Source organism: Sus scrofa, chromosome 14 (genome assembly GCF_000003025.6).
Source record: "Sus scrofa isolate TJ Tabasco breed Duroc chromosome 14, Sscrofa11.1, whole genome shotgun sequence".
NCBI lineage: Eukaryota > Metazoa > Chordata > Mammalia > Artiodactyla > Suidae > Sus > Sus scrofa.
Genome location: NC_010456.5, coordinates 55,494,818 through 55,518,313, shown reverse-complemented (window position 1 = coordinate 55,518,313; position 23,496 = coordinate 55,494,818). Strand labels below are relative to the sequence as shown.

At 37.3% G+C, this 23,496-nt stretch overlaps 1 protein-coding gene across 9 annotated transcripts in view; it reads right to left on the bottom strand.

Annotated features, from left to right (window-relative positions):
- Positions 1–23,496, bottom strand: part of LYST (lysosomal trafficking regulator) — a 200,849-nt gene that overhangs the window by 115,698 nt on the left and 61,655 nt on the right. For all 9 annotated transcript variants that reach the window (XR_002338622.1, XR_002338623.1, XM_021073151.1 and 6 more), the window contains exons 5-13: positions 21,323–23,402; positions 18,282–19,302; positions 16,423–16,584; positions 14,722–14,878; positions 12,005–12,231; positions 11,460–11,526; positions 5,172–5,281; positions 3,098–3,524; positions 115–259 (exon numbers count right to left, since the gene is read on the bottom strand). Coding sequence is in view for 7 of the 9 variants with exons in the window: in XM_021073151.1 (XP_020928810.1) it covers positions 115–259; positions 3,098–3,524; positions 5,172–5,281; positions 11,460–11,526; positions 12,005–12,231; positions 14,722–14,878; positions 16,423–16,584; positions 18,282–19,302; positions 21,323–23,402 (4,396 nt within the window). In the remaining 2 variants the exon portion in view is untranslated. The remainder of the gene's footprint in view (positions 1–114; positions 260–3,097; positions 3,525–5,171; positions 5,282–11,459; positions 11,527–12,004; positions 12,232–14,721; positions 14,879–16,422; positions 16,585–18,281; positions 19,303–21,322; positions 23,403–23,496) is intronic.

The following is a 23,496-nucleotide window of genomic DNA, read 5'->3' as shown; positions in this document are numbered from 1 at the left end:
ATCTTTTAACAAGAATTTTATTTTGCTGTAATGATCTTTATTAGATTTCACATTAAATTACATAAATTATTTAAATACATGACCTGTCCGTGGGGGGCTGAGGATAATTATTACCGAAAGATAAAAGTGCCGCTGTGGGGATCAGCCCACACTTGGATCATCAACGCTTTGGATCCCAATGAAATCATATGAATACAGCCTTCTTCAATGAGTCTTTCACCAGGATTTATGTACTCTGCACCTTCTGGTCTGCTGTTCTCTAAGAGAAAAAGATGTTAGAATGATCAGTTAGGCAGTTGATAAAAACTGAGTGGAAAAATGAATCTGAAAAGAATGCAAAGCATGGTTGTTCAACTGCAGTAAATTATCTACCTGGAATGTCTGAACCTGACCCATTCCAGACAACATTTCCAAAATTTAGATTCTAACACCAAAATAAGCACAAGGAGTTAAAACAGCAATTGAGTGCAATAAGAGTTATTGAACATTTTAAAATATACGATAACGAGGGCTAATTGTGGAAATGAACAGACTGCTGTGATGTCACTGTGGTGACCTATTACTGTCTGTGCCTTGATTCTTTTATGGGTGGACTGGGTCACTGTGACGTCAGGGCCCCACACCCCACTGCCACATGTTGTGCACTACCAAAAATCCCTACAATTATTACAATAGCATGCCCTTTAAAAAATTGACATTGAAATTCCCTTTAGAAAAATTGTGGAGTTTGAACATACTCATTGTTTAGATTCCATGATGCATGATCTCCGAATGCAAGTGCTACATGATCTGAAACTCTGCCATGTGTTTCTAAGGCAAGCAGAGGTAAATGCTCTAAGCTTTGGGCCATCTGGTTATGGATTCTGACTTCTCTCTCTCTCACTACTTAAACCCTAGCACTATCCTGGTCCATGCCATCTATCACTATGACTCATGATCTTATGTAAAGCTATGTTACTTAAGATGCACCAAAATACAAAATGCATGTCCAAAGGCTCAGACTTTTAGAGAAGATAAACACTGCCAGTTATTAGACTGCATATATTAGACTGCTGCCAATTTTCTGTGGGTACAGCCACTAATAACTTTTAAGAATAACCCCTTTAGCAATGATAACAGTCTTAAAAAAAGATTTAAATTTATTGATTATTTTGAGGACTACTGCCCGAGATATATAAGATGTACAGAAATCATATCTGATGTAATATTTAAAAAAATTTCCATACCAAATCTGAATTTGTATAAATAAAAGACCAGAACAAAAACTAGTGTCTGCCCAGGAACTCAGAGCAGTAATACTATAAATATTTCTTCAGTCGGTGCTCATGAAAATCTTGTGAGGTAAGTATTACCATCCCCATTTTGAGGGTGACGGAGCTGAGATGCTAAGAGGTCAAATAACTTCCTCAGTGGCACACAGCTGGTTTAGTGGCAAAGGATGTGTTATCACTGTAATGTTGTCCTCATCTCTCTTCAAATTTTTTGTGTATATACTATTTTTAAATGTTCTTTTAAAATGTTTATGCAAATTATCTTTCAAAAACACATTTTCTAATACATCTTTACAATAAGAAATTTTTAAAATGTTCCCAACACTTACTTTTCTTAGGTCATTGTTTATAAATATACACATTTTATGAGATGTATATTTATATTTATGCTGACATTTATAAGATATAAATATCCACTTTATAAGAGACTGTTTACATTGTGATTACTCCCACTTGAAAAGGTGAGAGAGAAGAGTTCCCTTTGTAGCTCAGAGGCTTAAACACCCGACTAGTATCCATGAGGATGCAGGTTCGATCCCTGGTCTCACTCAGTGGGTTAAGGATCCAGCGTTGCCACAAGCTGTGGCACAGGTCACAGATTCAATATGGATCTGGCAGCCGCAGCTCTGATTCAGGAAGTTTCCTAGCCTGGGAACTTCTGTGTGTCAGATTTAAATCCCTTCCTATCACTTACCAGCGACATATACTGGTCATGCTGCTTAATGTCATCTGCAAATTTGGACAGTATGAGCACTCGCCTTACTGAACCACTGTGAAGATTAAATATACATATGAAAAGAGCAAAGTGATGCACCAGGAAGCTCTTGTGTCTACATTAGCATCGTCACCAGTACTATCACATGTATACTGCTCAGAGCTATCAACTCATAGGTGGCAAAATTCAATTCACAAGAGAAAACACTATAATTACCTGAAACGTCAACTCATCTGCTAAGATTTCTCAAAAGTTCAGGGTCCTGGGCTAACCTATAGAAGTACATAAATATGCTATAATAACTTGGCTATATGTCAGTGGAACAATAGATTCAGAGCTCCCACTGGGAATCAGGTGACACTTCCCAGCCTTCAGTCTTCACAGTGTCACTGAGGTTTTCCTTTCCATCTGTAGGTCAATGGTAGAAGACCCCCACACACACTCCACCCCCACCATCTTTGGAAACTAGGCACTAGGAAGAGGCCTAGTGTCCTGAAACAGAGGCTCCAGTGCGGTGGTAAGCTTTGTGGAATGAAGAGTTTTGGAGGCCAGCACCTCCATCTAATCATAACCCCCTTAAACATCTCTCTTATTTAGTCATTTCATCCATTCCATGGACCCTAATTCCTATCACCCTACTTTGTAACAAGTGGGTTCTTCCTACCTAGCAGTTTCACAGTAGCGTAACAGCAATTCGATCAGTTATAGAAAGAACTAGAATGAAATTTACTCTCACTCTGGAGGTTGGCTGATGCATTTAGACAGTCTGTGATGGGAACTAGGAGAGAGATGCTGTTGTAAGATATAGCATAAGAAGAAGAGCGTGAACTACAAGAGAGGTGAGACGAACTGGAGGTGGACTCTGGATGAACAGGAGCTGGGAAACAGCACAAGGACGGAAAAGTGGCAGAAGTGTTTTATCTTTTTCTTTTCAGTAATAGGGTCAAGAAAGAAGCAGGAAGTGGGATGGTGACCCCACAGGCTTTGGAGAGTGGGAGCCTGGCTGCTGTTACTAAGGCAGCCCATGTGAAGAACAGGCTGGGAATAAGTCAGAGCAGTGCTGCATTCCCCACGCTCAGCTAGAGCTGCTGTCTGTAAACTGCCATCATACCTGTTTCATCAAAGCTACTATCCCGCAAGATTAATGATTTGTTTCTTTTCTTTATCTTCTTTCCTTTTTCTGTGGTGCTCTCAGCTTCATGGATACACTCCACATTAAACCACAGCGAGACACTGAAACCATCTGACAGGTGTGGCCAACAGTTCTGTCCCAGTAGCGGCAGGTGCACGGGGGCTATGTGCCAGGAGGAGAGCAGCTGCTGGGGGAAACTGTCACTGTCAGCCTCTTTCCTGCTCCGAGAAACTCGTGCTCTCCTCAGTAATCCCATGGCCTTGCTGTTGAGAATCCCAGGACCCTTTTGTGATGAAACACCATTGCTTAAATTGGGAGTATGCAGGAAAGGAAAGGTTAGATATTGTGAAGGACTCATAGCAATGTCACTTTCAACAATTCTGAGAATACCTAGAAGAAGAATTTCCTGGAAAAAAAGAAAATCAAACAAAACTTTACAATCATGTTACAAGGTACATAATAATCAATTCCTGTTAAAATACCTCTCTATCTACCATACCATTAAATTTCCTTTATTGTGTGTCTGTAGTTAAGATAAAATATGAAATAGAGATTTTAGTCTTAAAATATGTAATCTCTTGTGCCTAATCTGTTTTAGATTTAGATGCTTTTAAGATACAAACCTGTAAGGTTATAAATTGGTTTTAAGTATTATAAATACAATAATTATATCAAGGATCATTTCTACTAAAGAAAGTTTATTTCTAAGCACACTATAGTTGCTTCTCTCAATTATTTGTTTTTTCATTTTTTTTCAATTATTTTTAAATGAAGGCTATAACTACGGACTCTACAAATACTACAGATTTCTAAATGGTATTTACAGCATGACTGACTATATAAAATTGAGTGCTTAACTACTTTCTACCTTATTTTAAAAGGCTTTTCCCTAATCAAATAAATTTTTGTTCATCCCTATTTGGTAAACAAATAGGTTTTCAGGTTCTATTTATAATTACAGGTTTTTGGTTAAACTGAAAAGCAGAATGTATGGGAGAGATGAGAGGAAATGAGCATTTAATTAAAGGGAAAAGCAATGACTAAGGAGACAAATAAAAAAATAGAAGACTAACCTAGTACAATGTGCTACTCAGGCCTAAAATAACATATAATGTTGATTATCACAATGAAAAATGAACTCAGAAAAACAAAATAGAAATGCTCCATGAATATACAGTTAGTTCTAAACTGTCTACCCTGGTGGTCTTGGTGTCGTGTTCCACAGAGCTCCCTCGGAGTTTCCAAGGTCTAAGTGTGGTGGTGACACAGGCAGGGCTCAGGAACATCCAATCCTCCTGCCTCAAAGGAAGTGGCTCCAAGTTTTCTGGTTTGTTTTTGTTTGTTTGTTTGTTTTCTTTTTGGGGCCACACCCACAGCATATGGAAGTTCCCAGGCTAGGGGTCAAATCAGAGCTGTAGCTGCCGGCCTACACCACAGCCACAGCAACCCCAGATTTGAGCCGTGTCTTCGACCTACACCACAGTTCATGGCAATGCTGGATCCTTAACCCACTGAATGAGGCCAGGGATTGCACCCACATTCTCATGGATGCTAGTGGGGTTCATTAACCGCTGAGCCACAAAGGGACTTCTGGTTTTCTGTTTTATTTGCTTATGCTTCTATTCAAAATTTCATTATAAAAGTGGTTTCTCAGCAAGGAACAGTCTAAAGGTCACTACACTGCACCAGTGAACAAGCAATAGAAGGTAACTAAAGAGTGGATGATAATTTTCTTTAAAAAAGGGTAACCCTCAAAAAGGTTAGAACTGCTTATAATTATCTTTAGTAATGAAAATTATTTAGCATTTCTTAAGCACAAAGATTGGGGTGGCATGGGGTAAAGAGACTATGATCCCAGTGATAAGTCTGGTTAGCTAAAAGAGGTGAAATGGTTAAAACTGTGCAAATAATAAAATAATTGAGAATTTCTCACACAATAACATGGAGCTGACTATATAATAATCACTACATCAAAAGAGGGACCTTAGAAATTTCTAAATAATAAAAAAAATTCTACTAGGTATCAATGAAAAGTGTTAAATTATATATTTACTGTACAAGGAGATTTCTCCAGAAATATTCTCAAAAGAAGGGTTAGCTCTTCTGAACATGTTCTTGAACTCATCAAAGATACCAAAAGATCCACCAGTACTCTCTGGCATGCTAAATTAAAGAGAGAGGAGAAAAATTAAAGCCAATACACAATTAAAGGAACTGAATAAGCAATTTCATTGACAGAGATCAAATATTATAGTCATATCTTAAATGTATTATAAATAATCTAATAATACAAAAATCTGCTGAAGAAACAGCAATATTATTCAATTTAAACCAAGTAACCAACTGACAAAAAAATAATAAAACCATTTTTTCTTAAAGGCTGGTTAGATTCAAGTAAAATACAGGTATTATTTTTTAAGAGATGAATAAATTAATATATTTCTTAAATAAACTGACACTGTCAGGTAATGTTTAATTTGTAACTATAACTTCTTAAATAGAAAATTAGATGAAATAGTAAAGATTATGAAAACACTGAAATATCATAATGATTAGTTTGAACATTTTCTTTATCATGGGGTTTAGCAGGAAATATAATTGGTAGTGTACAATTCATAGAACCTTTTACAGTAAAATAGTAACTATTATTTGTAGCACACATTACAATGATCAAAGTATATTTACATGCATTATCTCAGCTGATGCTAACAAAAAAAATTCCTACACATTAAAGATTATCTCCATTTTGGACATGACAAAAATAATCCTGATGTGAAACTTGAGAATGGAAGCCATGATTCAGCAACATTTTGTAGAAGCAGTGAACTGATACAGTAGTCTAAGAGTAGATGTATCTAGAAAGAAACTTGCAACAAAACTATAAAACAGCATAGACTTTATCCTGTAAGTAATATAAATACGTTAAAGGTTTTAGAGTAACAAAGCAGTACAATCAAAGTAAAGTGGATGTGCCAAAGGGAAGGTTCCAATTCAAAAACAGGGGAATAGAGATATACATACAAATACATATATACTTGTCTTTGTTCACTATTGAAAAGCTGCTGAACTAAAGGTACAGAATTACAAAAAGGAAGAAACCTGTAACAGGAAAAAAAAAAAAAAAAAAGGAGGGGAGGCAGTGGGCAGTGGGAACACATCAAGTGAGAGATTTAAAAATATTTCTTGAAGATGGAAAAATAGATAAAAGAGAAAGCTGCAGCCTAGGATCTCTAGGCTCAGAGGAATGGAGGGCCAATCAGTCCAAAATCTGGACAGGAAGTAAGAACAGGGCTGCAAACACAGGGGTTCATAACAGGCCTGTCTGTGAACATCCACCTCTCTCCTGGTTTCTGAGTGTAGAGCACAGATAACTCACCTTTTACCCTTATGCCACCGACCTGTTAACTTTTCTCTAAAGACCTGAATGAACTGTCAGAGTAAAACTGAGATGTATGGTGGGATAGGAGCATCAGAGCTACCAAGTACAAATGCAAGTCTGCAGGCAGACCAAGTTGCCTAACCAAGGCGAAAAACAGGAACTGAAGTAAGCCTGAATGCCACTCACCAGGCCATGCACCCTGGCATTGGGCCATGCTGCTGGATGAAGGTATGCCTTCTTTTTAGCATGAAGACACTATTTGCTTACCAAGCTCTACGTTTTTCTAATGTACACAACATGCCACATGGGGTAACAGTGGCCCTACAGCCACCCCTCCACTCACAAAGTAAAGCATTATTATTGTACTTTGGGAGCCCCTATCATCTACTGGCACATCCACACCCACATTCTGAGCTCTTCAACAGAATGTCCATTCGGGGTGTATGCCAAAAAGCAAAACAAATTTACTTTCGAAACATTAGAGGAAATCACCAACAGCTTTCTTCAGTAGAAGTGGGCAACAAAGGTTCACAAAATACTCAAGAAACAGCAACATAGAAGAGAAAAACCAAGATATAAAAAAAACCTGATAAGCTGAACACAGAAGAAACTAGGATAATTAGGGGGAGGGAAAAATCTTTAAAAAAGGTTAATTACTATATATGTAATTACTATATATGTGTGTGTGAAAGAAAATATTACATCCTTGTATGAAAATGGAATAGCTACAAAACAATCAAACAAAAAGGTGCTCTTAAAAATTAAAAGGTAATTGGCAAAATTAAAAATTGAATAAAAGGTTGGACTATGATCGAAGAAATCTCCCAGAATACAGTACAAAAAGAGAGTAGATAATAAAAGAGATAAGACATATGCAAAATCAATCCAAGAAGGCATGAGATTACAATTAGAATTTAGAAAAAAAGAAAGCAGAGAACATGCAAAGGAGAAAATTATTTTTAAAAATAATAAATCATTGTGAACATGGGTTAGACCTTCCTAGATATACCTAAGGCATGACAATGAAAGCTGAAATAGATGAACCAGACTTCATCAAAATAAAATTTGTACTTCAAAGTATACCATTAGAAAGTGAGAGGATAAGCCAAACAATGGGGGAAAATATTTGCAGATCACATATTTGACATGGGGCTTTTATTTAGAACACATAAAAATCTCTTACAACTCAATAATTAAAAACATAAATCACCCAGTTTAAAGATGGTTAAAGGATTGGATAGAAATTTCCCCAAAGAAATCCAAAGAAAATACAGAAATGGCCAACTCCACATGAAAGTATGCTTATCATTAGCGATCAGGAGGAAAAAAAATCAAAGTCATGATGAGATATCACTTCACACTCACTAGGATGGATACAATTCAAAAAGACAAATATGTATTGGCAAGGATGTGAAGAGATCAGAACCCTCATATATTGTTGGGATGGAGTGGTGCAGCCACTTTGGAAACCAGTCTGGCAGTTCCTCAAATGGCTAAACACAGAGTTACCGTAAGACCCAAAAGAAATAAAAACATATGTCCATGTAAAAACTTGTACGTGAATGTTCATGGCACCATTAGTCATAGTGGAAAAAAAAAGTAAATCAATGCAAATGTCCAAATATCCATCAACTAATGAATGGATAGATAAAATACAACAGAATATTATTCAGCCAAAAAGAAAGAAAAGGAAGGAAGGAAGAAATGAAGCAAGGGAGGATGAAAGTAACTTTATGGGAAAGAAATCTGACAAACAGTGTTTAAACCAGGTGATCAAGGTTAATATCAACAGTCATAAATCATCTTGGAAGTATGTACCCTTGATATAATGAAAACGGCACTTTACCTCTATGCTTTTCCTCCAAAAAGCCATATCCCCAGATCCCAGTGTAATCATGATTTCTTACAGAGGTGCCAGGACCACTCAATGGGAGGGGAGACTTTTCAACAAATGTTTCTGGGAATATTGGAAATCCACAAACAAAGGAATGAAGTTGAACCCTTACCTAGCACCATACAAAAATGAACTCAAAATGGATCAAAGACCTAAACTTAAGCACTAAAATTACAAAACTCTTTGAAGAAAATGTAGGAGAAAAGTTCGTGACATAGGATTTAGGAACAATTTCTTGGATATAACACTAAAGGCACAGGCAACAAAAGAAAAAAATAGACAAACTGGACTTCATAAAAATTTAAAACTTTTGTGCATCAAAGAATACTATCAACAGAGTAAAAAGGCAATCCAAAGAGTGAGAGAAAATATTTTCAACTCACAAGCTGATGAGGAATTAATAAGAAAAATATATGGATAACTTCTAAAACTCAGTAACAAAAAAATATCCTGACTTAAAACGAGGGTAAACTGGAGTTTCCATTGTGGCTCAGTGGTAATGAATCCGACTAGTATCTATGAGGACAGGTTTTCAATCCCTGGCCCTGCTCAATGGGTTAAAGGATTCGGCATTGCCAACAAGCTATGGTATAGGTTGAAGATGCAGCTCAGATCCAGCGTTTCTGTGGCTATGGCATAAAATGGGCCAGCAGCTGAAGCTCTGATTTGACCCTTAGACTGGGAACTTCAATATGCCATAGGTGCAGCCCTAAAAAGCAAAAAAAAGGGGGGGGAGGTAAAGGATTTGAACAGACATTTCTCCAAAGAATATATACAAATGGCTAACAAGTACATGAAAACACAATTAACATCACTAATCATTATAGAAATGCAAATCAAAACCACAGCAAGATGCCACAATAATGAGAAAAACATCAAATTCCAGTATCACTGTCCATTCTGCAGTATGAGCAGTTCTCAAAATTCTTAAGGTCATCAATCGAGGAAAATCTAAGAAACTGTCACAGACAAGAGGAACCTAGGAGATCTGACAACCAAATGTAATGTGTATCCTGGATAAGATCTTTAAACAAACAAAAAAAAATTACGTAAACATTAAGGCGATCTGAATAAACTATGGACTTCAGTTAATGTATCAATATATGTTATTAATTACAAGAAATATATTATACTAATGTTAACCTGGGAACTCTGTAATAGTTGCTCAATCTCTCTGTAAAGCTAAAGCTGTTCTAAAAAATAGAGCCTATTAATAAAAAATTAGGAGTTCCCATTGTGGTTCAGGGATAATGAACCCAACTAGTATCTGTAAGGAAACAGGTTCGATCCCTGACCTTGCTCAGTGGGTTAAGGATCTGGCGTTGCTATGAGCTGTGGTGTAGGTTGTAGACATGCTCGGAGCTGGCGTTACTGTGGCTGTGGTGTAGGCTGGCAGCTACAGCTCTGATTCGATCCCTAGCCCGGAAACTTCCATATGCCACAGGTGTGGCCCTAAAAAGACAAAATAAATGAATAAAATTAAAAATTAAAAAGCAATCCACACTAAATCAAAATAAAATAGGGAGTTCTCTGATAGCCTAGTGGGTTGAGGCTTCTATGTTCTCACCACTGTGGCTCTGGTTGCTGCTGCTGTGCAGTGTTGGTTCAATCCCTGGCCAGGAATTCCCACATTCTGGCTGTGTGGCAAAAAAAGAAAAAAAAAAAACACACAAAAAAAGCAAACCCAAGAGAGAACCTGAAATAAATGTTGCAACTATCAAAAATGAAATGAAATAAAATGAAACAAACAATTTTTTTTAAACCTTAAGTACTGAGACATGCTACAGCGTGGGTGAAAATATTATGCTAAGTGAAAGAACCCAGTCATAAAAAACCCCCCACATATTCCATTTACGTGAAATATTGAGAATAGGTAAATCTATAAGACAGGAAATAGTTTGTGATCGCCAGGGGACTGGGAATGTGTGTGGAAAGGCTAATGTGAATAGGGAGTGACTGGTAAAGGGTATGGGGTTTTTTGGGGGGCAGTAAAAATGTTCTAAAATTGATAACTCTGAATCTACTAAAAAAACACTGAATTGAATACTTCAAATGGGTGAATTGCATAGTATATTAATTATATCTCAACTATACTGCAAATATATTTCAAGCATATGAATTATATCTCAATAAACTGTTATTAAAAGGTAATGGAAAAGAATTTCTCAGGACTAGGTTGGATATAAATCTTCAGATCAAAGGGTCCACTAAAGTGCCTAACACAATAAATAAAAATATACCCACACATTAAATAAGTAAATGGGGGAGAAAGGAAAGCTTTTCCTTTCAGTACAATTCCAATTAATAAATGAAGAAGGAACGATGGAAATAGAAAATTACTATTTGGCAAACACCACAATATTAACCGTTTCAGTCAAAAATCATCAGTGGATGCTAAAATTAGTGGGTTAACGTACGATTAAAAAAAGGGGTATTTCCATAGTCTCAAGTTATCTCCCCACAAGATAATTGTGAATAATAAAGAGAAACTACTAACTTTACAATGGAAACACCTAGCAAAACAGCACCTTAACCAGGTGACTGAAGTCAACATTACCAGTATTGGTATCATCACATCAATTCTAAGGCATGCCTGCCATAACTCACATAACTTGAATTTAATCACGAGAAAATACCCAACAAACCCAAATTTACATTTTGTGAGTATTAGCCTTAATTCTCCAAACAAAATTTAGGTTTCTCCAACCAAAGACTAGGTTTCTATCTAGTATATATAATATAATCATATTCTATATGAACTTCTCAAACATCTGTGAAAGTACAGAGTGGAATAAAGCAGCAACAGAGTATTTAGACTGGGTTGGAGTCCTCGCAATGCCACTTCCGATGTATATGACCAAACAACTCATCTAGTCCTTGGAATCAAGATCTTCCTCTCTGTAAATTCAAGATACTTACACTATGTCTACAGCATTGGGTGGTTGTGAGGAACGAAAGAGGTGAAACCATAGAGCCCTATGCCGATGGAAGCCATTACTGTTAGCTCTTCATTTCACATAACAAAATTATTTCAAAGCAATTGTTTAAAACTAATGTTTTCAACGCACCTTGAAAATCAGAATCAGCCTGTGTTAAAATACTCAAGAACCCTCCTAAAAGATTTTTCACAGTTCCCTGAAGATTAAAAAACAAAAACATAAGAAATTAAGCTTTACTTCATGAAAGCATGAAGCAACTGTAATATCATAATAAATTACTTGATAGTCTATTGTATATACATATCTAGGTATTTTTAAATAAGTGAAAAGAATGCTATGTGTAGGATTACACATAATTTTCATTTTGATTTTCATTCTGTTTTCAAAACAATGACCATATATTAAAATTAAATGCAATTAAAAAAATCCATTCTCAGAAATATATTAGGATTCTTATTAGTTAGCCAATGACAACATTAATTTTTTATGTTATTTTGGAGAACTAGGGAAATAGTACTAAAAGCATACCACTTGTACTAAAAGCATACCTTAAGGTGTTATAAAAGGTAAATAATCATCTCAGTTTTCAGACTAGTTGGATTAAGTAAGGAGATGAGTAATTGGGGCATGAGTGTGATAAATATTCATTATATTTAACTAAATACATCTTTTACCTGTTGCATGAGTAGAAAAATATTCTTTTCTTTCTGCTTGATGATTTTCAAAAAACTCTCAAATACATGGGCAAGCACATCAAGTTTAGCTTTACCGGTAGAAAGCAAACTTAATTCCAGCATGCAAATCTCAGGATAAATTATTTCCCCTTGAGTGAGGTTTTCAAGTAAGTCATGTGGACTGCTTGATGCACTGAAACTTTCTGCTTTAGGCTTTAAGTCTACCCCTAAAAGGGGAAAAGAAAAGATTATTTTTATTCCCTAAACACTGAATACATATTTCAAATCTTGTTCTCATTTAGGAGATAAATGGCAAAAATGCTATTTATAATAAGATGCTCACAAAACCTTTTATTACTTGACTTTTGATTATAATAAGTATCCTGAATAATCAAATCTATGGATATTTTGAAGATAAATGAATAGCCTTAAAAGTAATTTTGATCTTCACTGGAACTACAAAAATTATCAACAGTAATTTTTATATATACAGATTTAACATACTTATTTGACATAATTGGGAAAAAAATACTATCGCAAACTTTATTTTTTGTCTTTTGTCTTTTTAGGGCTGCACCCATGGCATATGGAGGTTCCCAGGCTAGGAGTCTAATTGGAGCTGTTGCTGCTGGCCTACGCCACAGCCGCAACAATGCCAGATCCAAGTCATGTCTGTGACCTACACCACAGCTCACACCAATGCTGGATCCTCAACCCACTGAGCGAGGCCAGGTATCAAACCTACAACCTCATGGTTCCTGGTCAGATTCGTTTCTACTGCGCCACGACAGGAACTCCCTATCCCAAACTTTTGGACCCCAAAATACCCAAATCAAAGAGCAGTTCATTTGCCTGCCCATATCTCTGTGAAAACAGACTGTTTGGCTATTGGATGGATGAATTTTATACTCTGTCTTCTTCATAAGTGAGTAACAAACATTGTCTCACTGAATATTATATTTTGGAAAATTTAACTGCTATACTCTTTAAAAAGTTTGTATAGGTAAGAAATATATAAATTTCTACCTAGACCAAAATTCTTTAAGATCTAGTAAGCAAACTTACAAAAGGGAAGGAATTTGCCATTATAAAATCAGGCCCATACTGTGATAAAACTAACACCATTAAATGAATATTTTCTCAAAAGCACCTGCTCAGGAGGTTGGGGGAGGGGGAAATGAAGGAAGGTGGTCCAAAAGTACAAACTTCCAGTTAGAAGATATCTAAGTCCTGGGATGTAATGTACAACATGATAACCATAGTTACCACCACTGTATGATATACAGGAACGTTAAGAGAGCAGATCCTAAGAGTTCTCATCACAATGAGAAGTGTTGTTTTCTTTTCTTTTTACTATATCTATACAAGATGATGAATGTTAACTAAACCTACTGTGGTAATCATTTCACAATATACGTAAGTCAAACCATCATGCTAGACACATGCTTATACAGTGATTAATGTCGGTTATTTTTTGAAACTGGAAAAAAGCAAACAAAAATTGTTTAATAAATCAAGTAAGCTATATGAATATACATGTGTGTGGCTTTCAAATCTGTGGTTGTTCCTTTGTTCTTTTCACTCTCTTTATGGTAAAAAACAAAAACCAAACAAAAACCACCTGCTATGGGTCCATCAAGCTCTTTAAATAGGACATCAGTGATTATTCCCATTCACTCAATGGGGAAGAGAAAACAGACTTGGCAGAAGATAAAGCAGTGTAAACTTTGAGAAGACTATAGCCCTGGCACAGTCATAAGACCATCATATAAAAGATGGAGGCTGCCCATAAACCCCTTGGCTCTGATCAACCCATATTCTCCATTTTACCAAGTTGCAGGCCTGGAAACAAAGGCTTGTATGCAGTGTGGTTCCATCTGAGGACCCACTGGGCTGTGGTGAACTAAGAAGAAATCTATGCCACAGCCTCTCTGGATGCCACAAAAAGATGTCTGTGTTCCTTGTGTTATTTAATCTTTGTAACAAACTGCCGGCAGTGGTCTTCCTGTCAATGTCTGCTGGGTAGACCTTTTTTATTTAGGCCTCAGTGTAAACATAACTTCAGGGAGGGCTTCTCTGACCACTCAATCACTATCACATCACCCTGTTTTATTTCTTCATTCTGCTTATTTCTGATACTATTGTTTTATCTTTTCCACTAGAATATATATGAAAGCAGGGACTTCCTCTACCCCATATTCTGAGGCACTTGATCAATGTTTGCAATAACAAAATATACCTTATTGTTTTGAATTGCTTACCAGAATGTCAGAATTTGTTGTCAAGATCAAATGAAATGATGACATAATACATTTCTACATGTATGGCAATACAAAATCCTAGTGTTATGATTATGAACCATTTTGTTAAATAACAATCTGACTTGCAGAGTTCCCACTGTGGCTCAGCAGTAATGAACCTGACTAGTATCCATGAAGATGTGGGTTTGATCTCTGGCCTCACTCGCTGGGTTAAGGATCTGTCACTGCTGTGTGCTGTATATCACAGACGCAGCTGGGATCCCATGTTGCTGTGACTATGGTATAGGCAGGAGCGGTAGCTCTGATTTGACCCCTAAGCTGGGAACCTCCATATGCTGCCGGACGGCCTAAAAAGCAAAAAAAAAAAAAAAAGACAAAACAAAACCCAAAACAAAACCACCAAAAAAACACTGACTTGGAAATCCAATCACATGTATCCTTTCAGTGATATTTTACCATCATCCCGGGTTTCACTGTCCTCTGGATTGCTTTCACTGTCTGCTTCATAACCTTCTTCTTCAACCAGAAGTTTAAAACTACAACACTGAGAATCTTCAGCTTCTTCTGAAAAATCACCAGGTTGGGATGACAATTCTTCTTCAGGTTGATAACTCTATAAGATCATGTAACCAAAAAGCAAAAGCTATAATGTTTGCTCATTTCTAGTAAAATGTTTATTTTGCTAGAAATATAAAATATTTCTAATAAATATTTTATTACTCAAAGTATTTATTACTCAAAAGTCATTTTAAGGACAGCCTCAATATTTTCTTTAGGAAAAATTCTTAGGAATCAATATTAACCACTATACGTTATGAAATTCACACAGCATAATTTCCCAGAATCTCTCAGACAACTTGATTAGCAGCTCAAAAAATAGGTGTCCTAACAGAATCAGGTATAGATCATTTCAGTCTTATTGGAAAATAAGCCTAAGAAATTTAATTCTAGTTATATAATAGGAAATAACTAAAAACTAGAATGGGGTAGAATTATACTTACGACTTAATAAAAATTTTTTTTACATATTTGTTCATGAAAAAAGATTTTTTTCATAGGATTTTTATAACTAAAATGTTTCATAAATTAGATAATCAAAGAAGACATCAAAATTTTTCAGATTAATTTTAATATTTGACACTGCAACTGTCTACATGCAAGCATCTCAGAAATCAAGAGTTCCAGCATTAATTCCCTGTGTGATATCTTATGACATGAAGTTTTCCTTTTCTTACAAAAGTGCTACTAATATCTTCACTTTAGAAAACACACTCAAAGAAGCTCAGAGTACTTTATCATTGCAACAATTAACATTATCATTGCAATTAAAAAAAGGTAGAATAATACTTTTTTTTTTCAATAGGTAGCTATTTTAATCTACCTAGGCATTTTAACATTTTAGGAAGGAAATTTAACATTTCCTAGTTAACCAATTGATTTGGTAACTGAAGTGAAGGTGTAAGTAGTTATTTCAGTAAGTTTTTATATTATGACAAACAGTAACACAAAATATTATTGCAGAAGATGATAAAATATCTATATATGTCTAGAGGAAGGAACTAAAAGAGAAGTTATATAAAGTTAAGAGACAAGTGACAGCTAAATAACTAAAGGTAAAAATAAAACCTGAAAGGAGGGAAATTAAATATATATCACAGTTTTAGAAAAAAAAGGTAAAATAATTTTGAGAAGAAATGTTAATATGAACAATTAAAAAATTATGATTGCCATTTTCTATGCAAGTAACTAGTTATTTTTATGCTGAGTGATTTAAAATTAAGGTGAGGAGAATGTTCTGGTATGAGCTGTACCAATATAGGATCAAATAAGACAGCTGAGTCATCACCATCCCTGAATTATCACTTAATAAACTATCTGTTATATGCAAGACTTATCAGATAACACATTTCCATTTTATTAGAAGTAATTCCCAGTAAATTTCCAGGTTGAAGAAAAGCATGTCTTATGCTTTTTAATGAGCCTGGGCACCAAGTGAATACAACCCATCCCAGAGGATGGAGATGGGACCCATCAACTCACCTGACCAAAATCCTGGCCCACATGTTCTCACCACGTTCATTGGTATCTTACTCCCCTCCCACACACTTCTGCCTCTGCTAGTCGCACCCAAACCACACAACTCTATGTTGTTCATACCTTCTCAGTCATAGCATCGCTGTGGTCAAAATCTGCTGAATGATTCCCCAATGCAACTCGAAGCAGGGCATCAAATAAAGGCTTTGCTAACTCTGTTTCAATCACCTTTGACTTGGAAAGCTGATCCCTCACTTCAAGCAATATATTTTCCACAGATAAGTTCTAAGGTAAAATGAAAGAGACTAAGAGTATTAATAACATGCTTTAAGAAAAAACGAAACAGTGATACTATAAATGATAATATTAACTTCACTAGTAAAAGCTAGTCCTTGTATTTGCTGTTGATGTAAAATTAAAATGACTGTACAAATATCTAATGCTAATACAAATATCCTACTGTTAAAATGAATAATAACATTTTAATTTATCAAATGCTTTACTCAGCATATTTGGTTTTGAATTTGAATGTATCATGAATTAATTGTACCATGCCAAATATGCGTAGTTGAAACTTTGGAGTTTTGATCACCCATCTCTAGATTTTAGAAATTCCTTCTTGAGATTCCTTAAGACTCTAAGAAGCACTTAGAGTCTACTCCTTTTCTCTTTCTCCCTTCTTTCTTCTTCCCTCTGTTTTTAAACTCTTGCTGCCTGCCTATGTCCCTCTATTAGGGGATGAGGCCATAAAGATGATGGGAAGCTGACTTTTTCCTTAAGAAATTCTCCCGTCCAGAGTGAGACACAGGTACATACAGATACAATGATGACCACACTAGAGCGACCAAGTTCTCTAAGAGCAGGAGAGAGAGAACTGGCCTGAGAGACCTGTCAGAGTGTCCCCAAGGAAGGGCTGCATCACCTGGACAATGAAGAACAAGCTGGAGGCAGCAGGCATGGAAGCAGAGAGAGAGAACATGCCAGCAAAAGAACATGTACAAAGGCAGAGAAATTATGACAAAGAATGGCTTCTAGAGAAGCTGTCAGCTCAGCGTGGCTGCCTGAAGCACAGTGAGGGGTAGCAGGAAGGAAAGCTAAACAAGGAGGCGCATGCAAGACTGTGAATGGCTCTGTAGGCTACACTAAAGCACATCTATTTGAATTGTGAGCACTGTGGAAGCATCGAGACATCTTAGACAGGAGGCGAATGTGGAGGCTGGGGCTGCAGCAGGCAAGCCTGTTGGCTGACAGGACAATTAGGAGTGAGTAAGGAAAGAAGGGATCTTCCATGTTCGAAATTTCCTCAGAAGCAGCGTCTGAAACCGAGGATTCCTTTTTAGCTGAGATGTGCTCTCAGGAGAGATTTGTAAAGGTATGAGGGAAGGAGAATATGAGAGGGGAAGAATCCAGGCAAAGATGTGGTTTCAGAATGATGTCTAGCACCAGCCTAATTCCATGGGAGGTGCTAGAGCCTGAACTGTACCACAGAGAATGCCCCCACCCCCAGAGAGCCACACCCAACAGTCACTGGCTGTGGGCTCCCTTCCCAGGTCAGCCCAGGGTGTCCTTGGGATGTGGGTGCAGATGTGAGTCCTCAGCAGCCAACATCTGCAGTGGACAGCAGATGGGTGGATGGACTTGGGAGGGGAACTCGGCAAGGCCCAAGCAGAATCACACCAAGACTGAACTTCCAAAGGCAATATCCATTAGGACTCATCTGACGTTTAACACATAGCTAATGCCTTTTGGGTTGGTAAATTTGCCACAGGTGGGTTCTGTATCCCAAACTAAACCATCAGCTTCTTGAGGGCAAGAAGTGGGTCACATACATTGCTATGCACTTCACAGTCCCTGGTTCTGTGCTAAGCATACAGGAACTGCACAAAACTTAGAATCTTTGGAAAAACAGAAGTGACAACAGAATTATGTTAGAACAAAAATATATATATTCCACCATAGTTGGACAAAGGACAAGTTTTTACCTGATGTGGTAACTCCAATTCCATCTTTTGCTGACTAGCTCTGGTGCCATGAAGACAAATGGCCAGAAGGGCTTCCAAAAGTCGTATACTCTGAAGGGAGGCCTCACTTTCTCGATGCATAAATACCTTTGCTTCCTCAGGAGCAGCCTCAGCAGCTGGAGTTTGTTGCACATTTACAGAAGAAATACATGGTGATTCCAACTTACCTACACTGTCAGCACTCTTTTCTAGACTAACCAGTTCTGATGGGGTGGGGTCACTTTCTATAGTCAAAGATAGTAAGTTTTCCTTCACAGTGATCGCAGATGGAGAAGTTTTGTTTAGATTCTGGCTTTCGTAGACATTTATGTCACCTTCCTTTCTCCCTTGCTCCTCTTCAGGACCTCTGAACAGTTCCTGTATTATCATAAATATTAATTTATGGCATACTTGGAGACCACCGAGCCTATAAAACTGTTTCTGGAAAACTGGGCTCAACATGTAGATCCAGCGACACATTAACCAAATGTCTGCTGCCTGGTGCATCTGCTCAGGAGAGGGCAGGACGAGGCTCTCCAGAGATAAACACGGCAGCATGAGCCGCAAAGGCTCGCTTGCCGTGCTGTCGTAGCCGGAGGTATCTTCGGAATCATTGGCTGATTCTCTGTCAGATTCTGCTTCTTTACTGACACACAAGAACGCCACACAGAGGAACAGGTTGATCGTGTTGATGTGAACATCCCGGGTGACAGACTTCTGTTTCCTTGGATAAGCGTCTCTGAGGCGGGCATAAAATTTGCTAAGACTCTGAGAATCTGAGTAAGCTTGCTGGTTATGCGAAGTACCTACAGTTAAAGATGACAGCTCCTTCTGTTCAAGGTCTGTCCCATCAATACCTGGAACTGAATCTTTTTGTTGTTCCCCTAGGCTGACTATCAGCGTTTCAAATGCTTTCAAGGAGTGATTCCGAATACCATCTAAGTAATTTAATTCAATTATTTGATTTACTCCATTACAACTTAAAAACAAATCTCTTATTACCCTGTAAGAGAAAAAAACACACAAGAGATTTTACATAAAGAAACATCATTTACAAACAGGTACATGTAGTATTGAAATATGTCACTGCTGCATACACTAACTCAATTAATCAATTATCTGGTGAAGTTCCCAGTTAGATATGACCAGGATCTCAAATTGATTTCTAATTACTTTCACATCCTTCTTCAAATACTGCATGTATGACTCTAGCAGCATTTGAAAAAGAACAGATTACATACACCTCAAGTTAAACGAAGCAATTCAGCAAAGAATATTTTTCTCCAAATGACAAGCTTTTTTATACAAATTCTCAATGCCACAACCACTACCACGCTTGCAGGCAGGATGGCATTTGTGTGTCCATTTGTTTGTCTGCCTGATGGTATTCAAGACTTTTGTTTTTTTTAAATCTTTGCCTCATAAGGAGAAAAACCAAACTAGAGATACGAAATTTTTCAGCTGTCTTAGGCTAAGACTCATGGGTCTTAGAATCTAAGCAATAAATATAAGTCAGCTCAACAGAGATCCAGTTTGTCCACAAATATGCCAAGGAGTTATATAACTTTCAAGTCAAAGTCAGTTCTATTCAAACAGTGTCAGAATGTCAGGAATTAAAAAAAAAAGATTGCGAAAATAATGATCATATAGTTAGATTGTATCTTACTACACATTTTAAAAATGGTACATGCATTGATTTGACAGCCCAAACTACCTATCAGAAACAAGCTTTACTTATAAAATTATTATTTTTTTTTGTCTTTTGTCTTTTTAGGGCCACTCGTGGCATATGGAGGTTCCCAGGCTAGGGGTCCAATCAGAGCTGTAGCTGCCGGCCTACGCCACAGCCACAGCTTCACCAGATCCAAGCCGCATATGTGACCTACACCACAGCGCATGGCAATGCCGGATCCTTAACCCTCTGAGCAAGGCCAGAGATCGAACCCACAACCCCGTGGTTCCTAGTCAGACTTGTTTCTGCTACACCATGATGGGAACTCCTATTTTTTAAGTATCAGAGTTGACAATCACAAAATCTACAAAACTCATTGGTGGGATTCTAAGTAATTTTAATCTCCTTCTTTTTGCTTATCTGCATTTTCTACTGTTTCTACATGTATTACTTAGGTAATAAATGTAAATATGGTGTTTAAAAAAATAATTCCCTTAATTTTACTACCTCAATAAATAATTACTTTTTTTTTTTTTTTTTTTTTTTTTGTCTTTTGTCTTTTTAGGGCTGCATCCACGGCATATGGAAGTTCCCAGGCTAGGGGTCGAATCAGAGCTGCAGCTGCCGGTCTACACCATAGCCACAGCAACTCAGGATCCAAGCCGCATCTGCAATCTACACCACAGCTCACGGCAACGCTGGATCTCTGACCCACTGAGCAAGGCCAGGGATGGAACCGGCATCCTTATGGATACTAGTCAGGTTCGTTAACTACTGAGGCATGACAGGAACTCCAATTGTCACTTTTTGTATGTGCATACTTTACACGGCTGTAAACAAGTGGATGATATTTTTTATTTTGTACGTTATTGATAAAATATTATAAGCATTTTCTCATGTCCTAACATGATCCTTGTGAACATTATTTTTATTTTATTTGCTTTTTTTATTACTCAAATGAATTTATCACATCTGTAGTTGTATAATGATCATAACTATCTGATTTCACAGGGTGAATATTATTTTTAATGGTAATAATGTTGCATAAAGTAAATATAAAATAATTAATTTAATCTTGCCCCTGCTGTTGAATATTTATGTTACGTCCATTTTTTTCTCAGAAATATATTTAAAACTTTACCTTTCTTCAGAGAAATTAAAAGAAATGGCTCTATCCCCTTCTCTACAACCATTCCAGTAGAAACAAACAAATGTTTTTTTAAAAAAATCTGACATGGGATGGGAATTTTTTGTTGTTGTTAAACTAAAATTAAATCCTAGGAAAATACAAAGACATTCAAAAGCAAACAATGAGAAAAAAAAATAGCTATACACACACACACATACAAACCTTGATTTAAGCAGGGTAGGCAGAGTTTTTAAATAAATTTGAAGCACTTCCTGGGGCAAACACTGGTTATGAAGGTTACAGACATGAGTTTGAGCTGAAGTAACACTAAGCTGTTGACAATGATGTGCTAACTGAACTCCTCTTTGGAGCACAGGATTAAATATGTAGTTATACAATTTCCACTGAACAACTACATTGCCTTTCTGAATTAAACCACAAATGTGATTTGCAATTTGGACACTATGTAATCTGTCTTCTTCAAAAACAAAATTCTGATAAGCCTCTAAGGCATCCCATTTCCACAAAAAGTCTTCAGATCCATTGCTGGGCAGGATCCCTTGAGATCTGTAAGAAGGACTAGACAAACTGGAGGAAGGGTCAGCATCATGTGAGTTTCCCTGCAGGGTCTCTTCTAATTTGGCTAGCTGATCTGAGTCAATGGTACAAATATTGCAAGCCGCTTTCTTAATTTGTTGTGATATCTCAGCTCCTCCTAACTGATCCAAAATAAGTTTGTTAAGAATATTCAATATATGCTGCTGAAAGTTTTTCAGTGCTGGCAACTTAAAAGCATGGAGCAGAGGGACAATCACGGACTTGGGGTCCATACAACAGCATATGCCAATGTTTTGAACCCCTGAGAGAATCTGGACACACGTGCTGCTCAGAGATGCCTGCTGCAGTAAGCGAAAGCACTGATGCGCACACACAGCGATGCAACAGCACCGCTCAGGGTAATAAACGTCCCCGTCTGCGGTCTCTTCAAATGGGTTTTTGGAAACCTGGTTTTTAAAAGCTGACACCAGCAGACCCGAGAGATCTCTGTGGTGATGCATGAAGTGGGAATATTCACACCGTCTATGCCTTTTCCTTGTACACACGGAATGATGAAGTTGCTCTGATTTCACTTTTTTGACAGTGCTCATTATTTTCATCACACTGTTTATTAGGGCTTTCAAGTGTTCTGAGGCCTCAGGAGGAACCCCATCTCTTAAAGCCAGCCATTCCATTTGAAGAACTGCAGTTTCAAATAAATGAAATCCATGATGCTGAATGAATTCTTGAACCAGGTCCATGGCTTGACTGAAGAAGAAGGGATTTGAAGCTGCACTTTGAAGACAGCAGGTCAGGATCTGCAGGACTCCTTCCAGGAGCTCAGGTAAAAGAAGGGCTCTGTGGCGATACTTGGAGAACACAAAATCTTCCTGAACCTCCTGTAGTGTTTTCTTCTGTCTTGGTGCAAAAGGATCGGGCTGCTTTTCGAGGCAAGTTCTAATTTTTAAAGCTGCTCTAAGCAATTCAGTTAAATTTTTTCTAAGACTCTCTGGCATCATCTCTGCAGCACTAACATCTACTGACATAAGATGTAACACTGTTCGAAAAAGCATCCGTTGAATCAAAGCCACCGGTTCTTCAGTCCAACCTGCAGAAACCATCTGACTCTCCAAACTGTCGCTGAGGTTACAGCAGTCCCCAAAACCCGCTAGGAATTCAGTCAGTGTGGGCACGACACTGGCTGCTAGAGCGGAGTTATGATTCAAGGTGATGTCAAACTTACAAACTTTCTCTAATAAAGATAACAAAACATGACATAAGTCAAATGGAGAATTGTTCATGTGACTGATAACAGACAAGGCAGCTGGCTCACTTAAAATGTCAGTGTTTGACTCTGGCCTTGGAATCATCTCTCTGGAATTTTCCAAAGCCATGCTGTCAGGAGGGGCTTGCTCTTTGGTTGATAAGTGGTCAAGTTCAGCTGGAAGGTGGTCTCCTTTAGGAGGCTGTGTTACAAAGTGCTGCAGCAGATGGGACCGCCGATGCTTGTTCACTGCTATACTTTTCTCATCTGAATTGGCTTCTGAATCAGAGGTGGAGAGCTGTGTCTTTCTTGCATCTCTTATGGAATAGCGATGGGTAGTTTTACGCTGTCGTCTGCTTCTTCGAAAAACATTTACTTTTGCAGAAACCTGACCAGCTGGGGCACTTCCTTCTAAATATAATTTTTCCTGAGTAGATCTTTGAGAAGTTGAGTTTTTTTCTTTGGTCAGGATTATATCAGCTGAGAATGGCAGATTAAAATCTAAAGTGAAGACAGAAAATTTAGAATACCTTAATATGTTTTAAAACTTAACCTGCATGAGTGATTACCCTCTTATTTATCATCCACTTTAGGA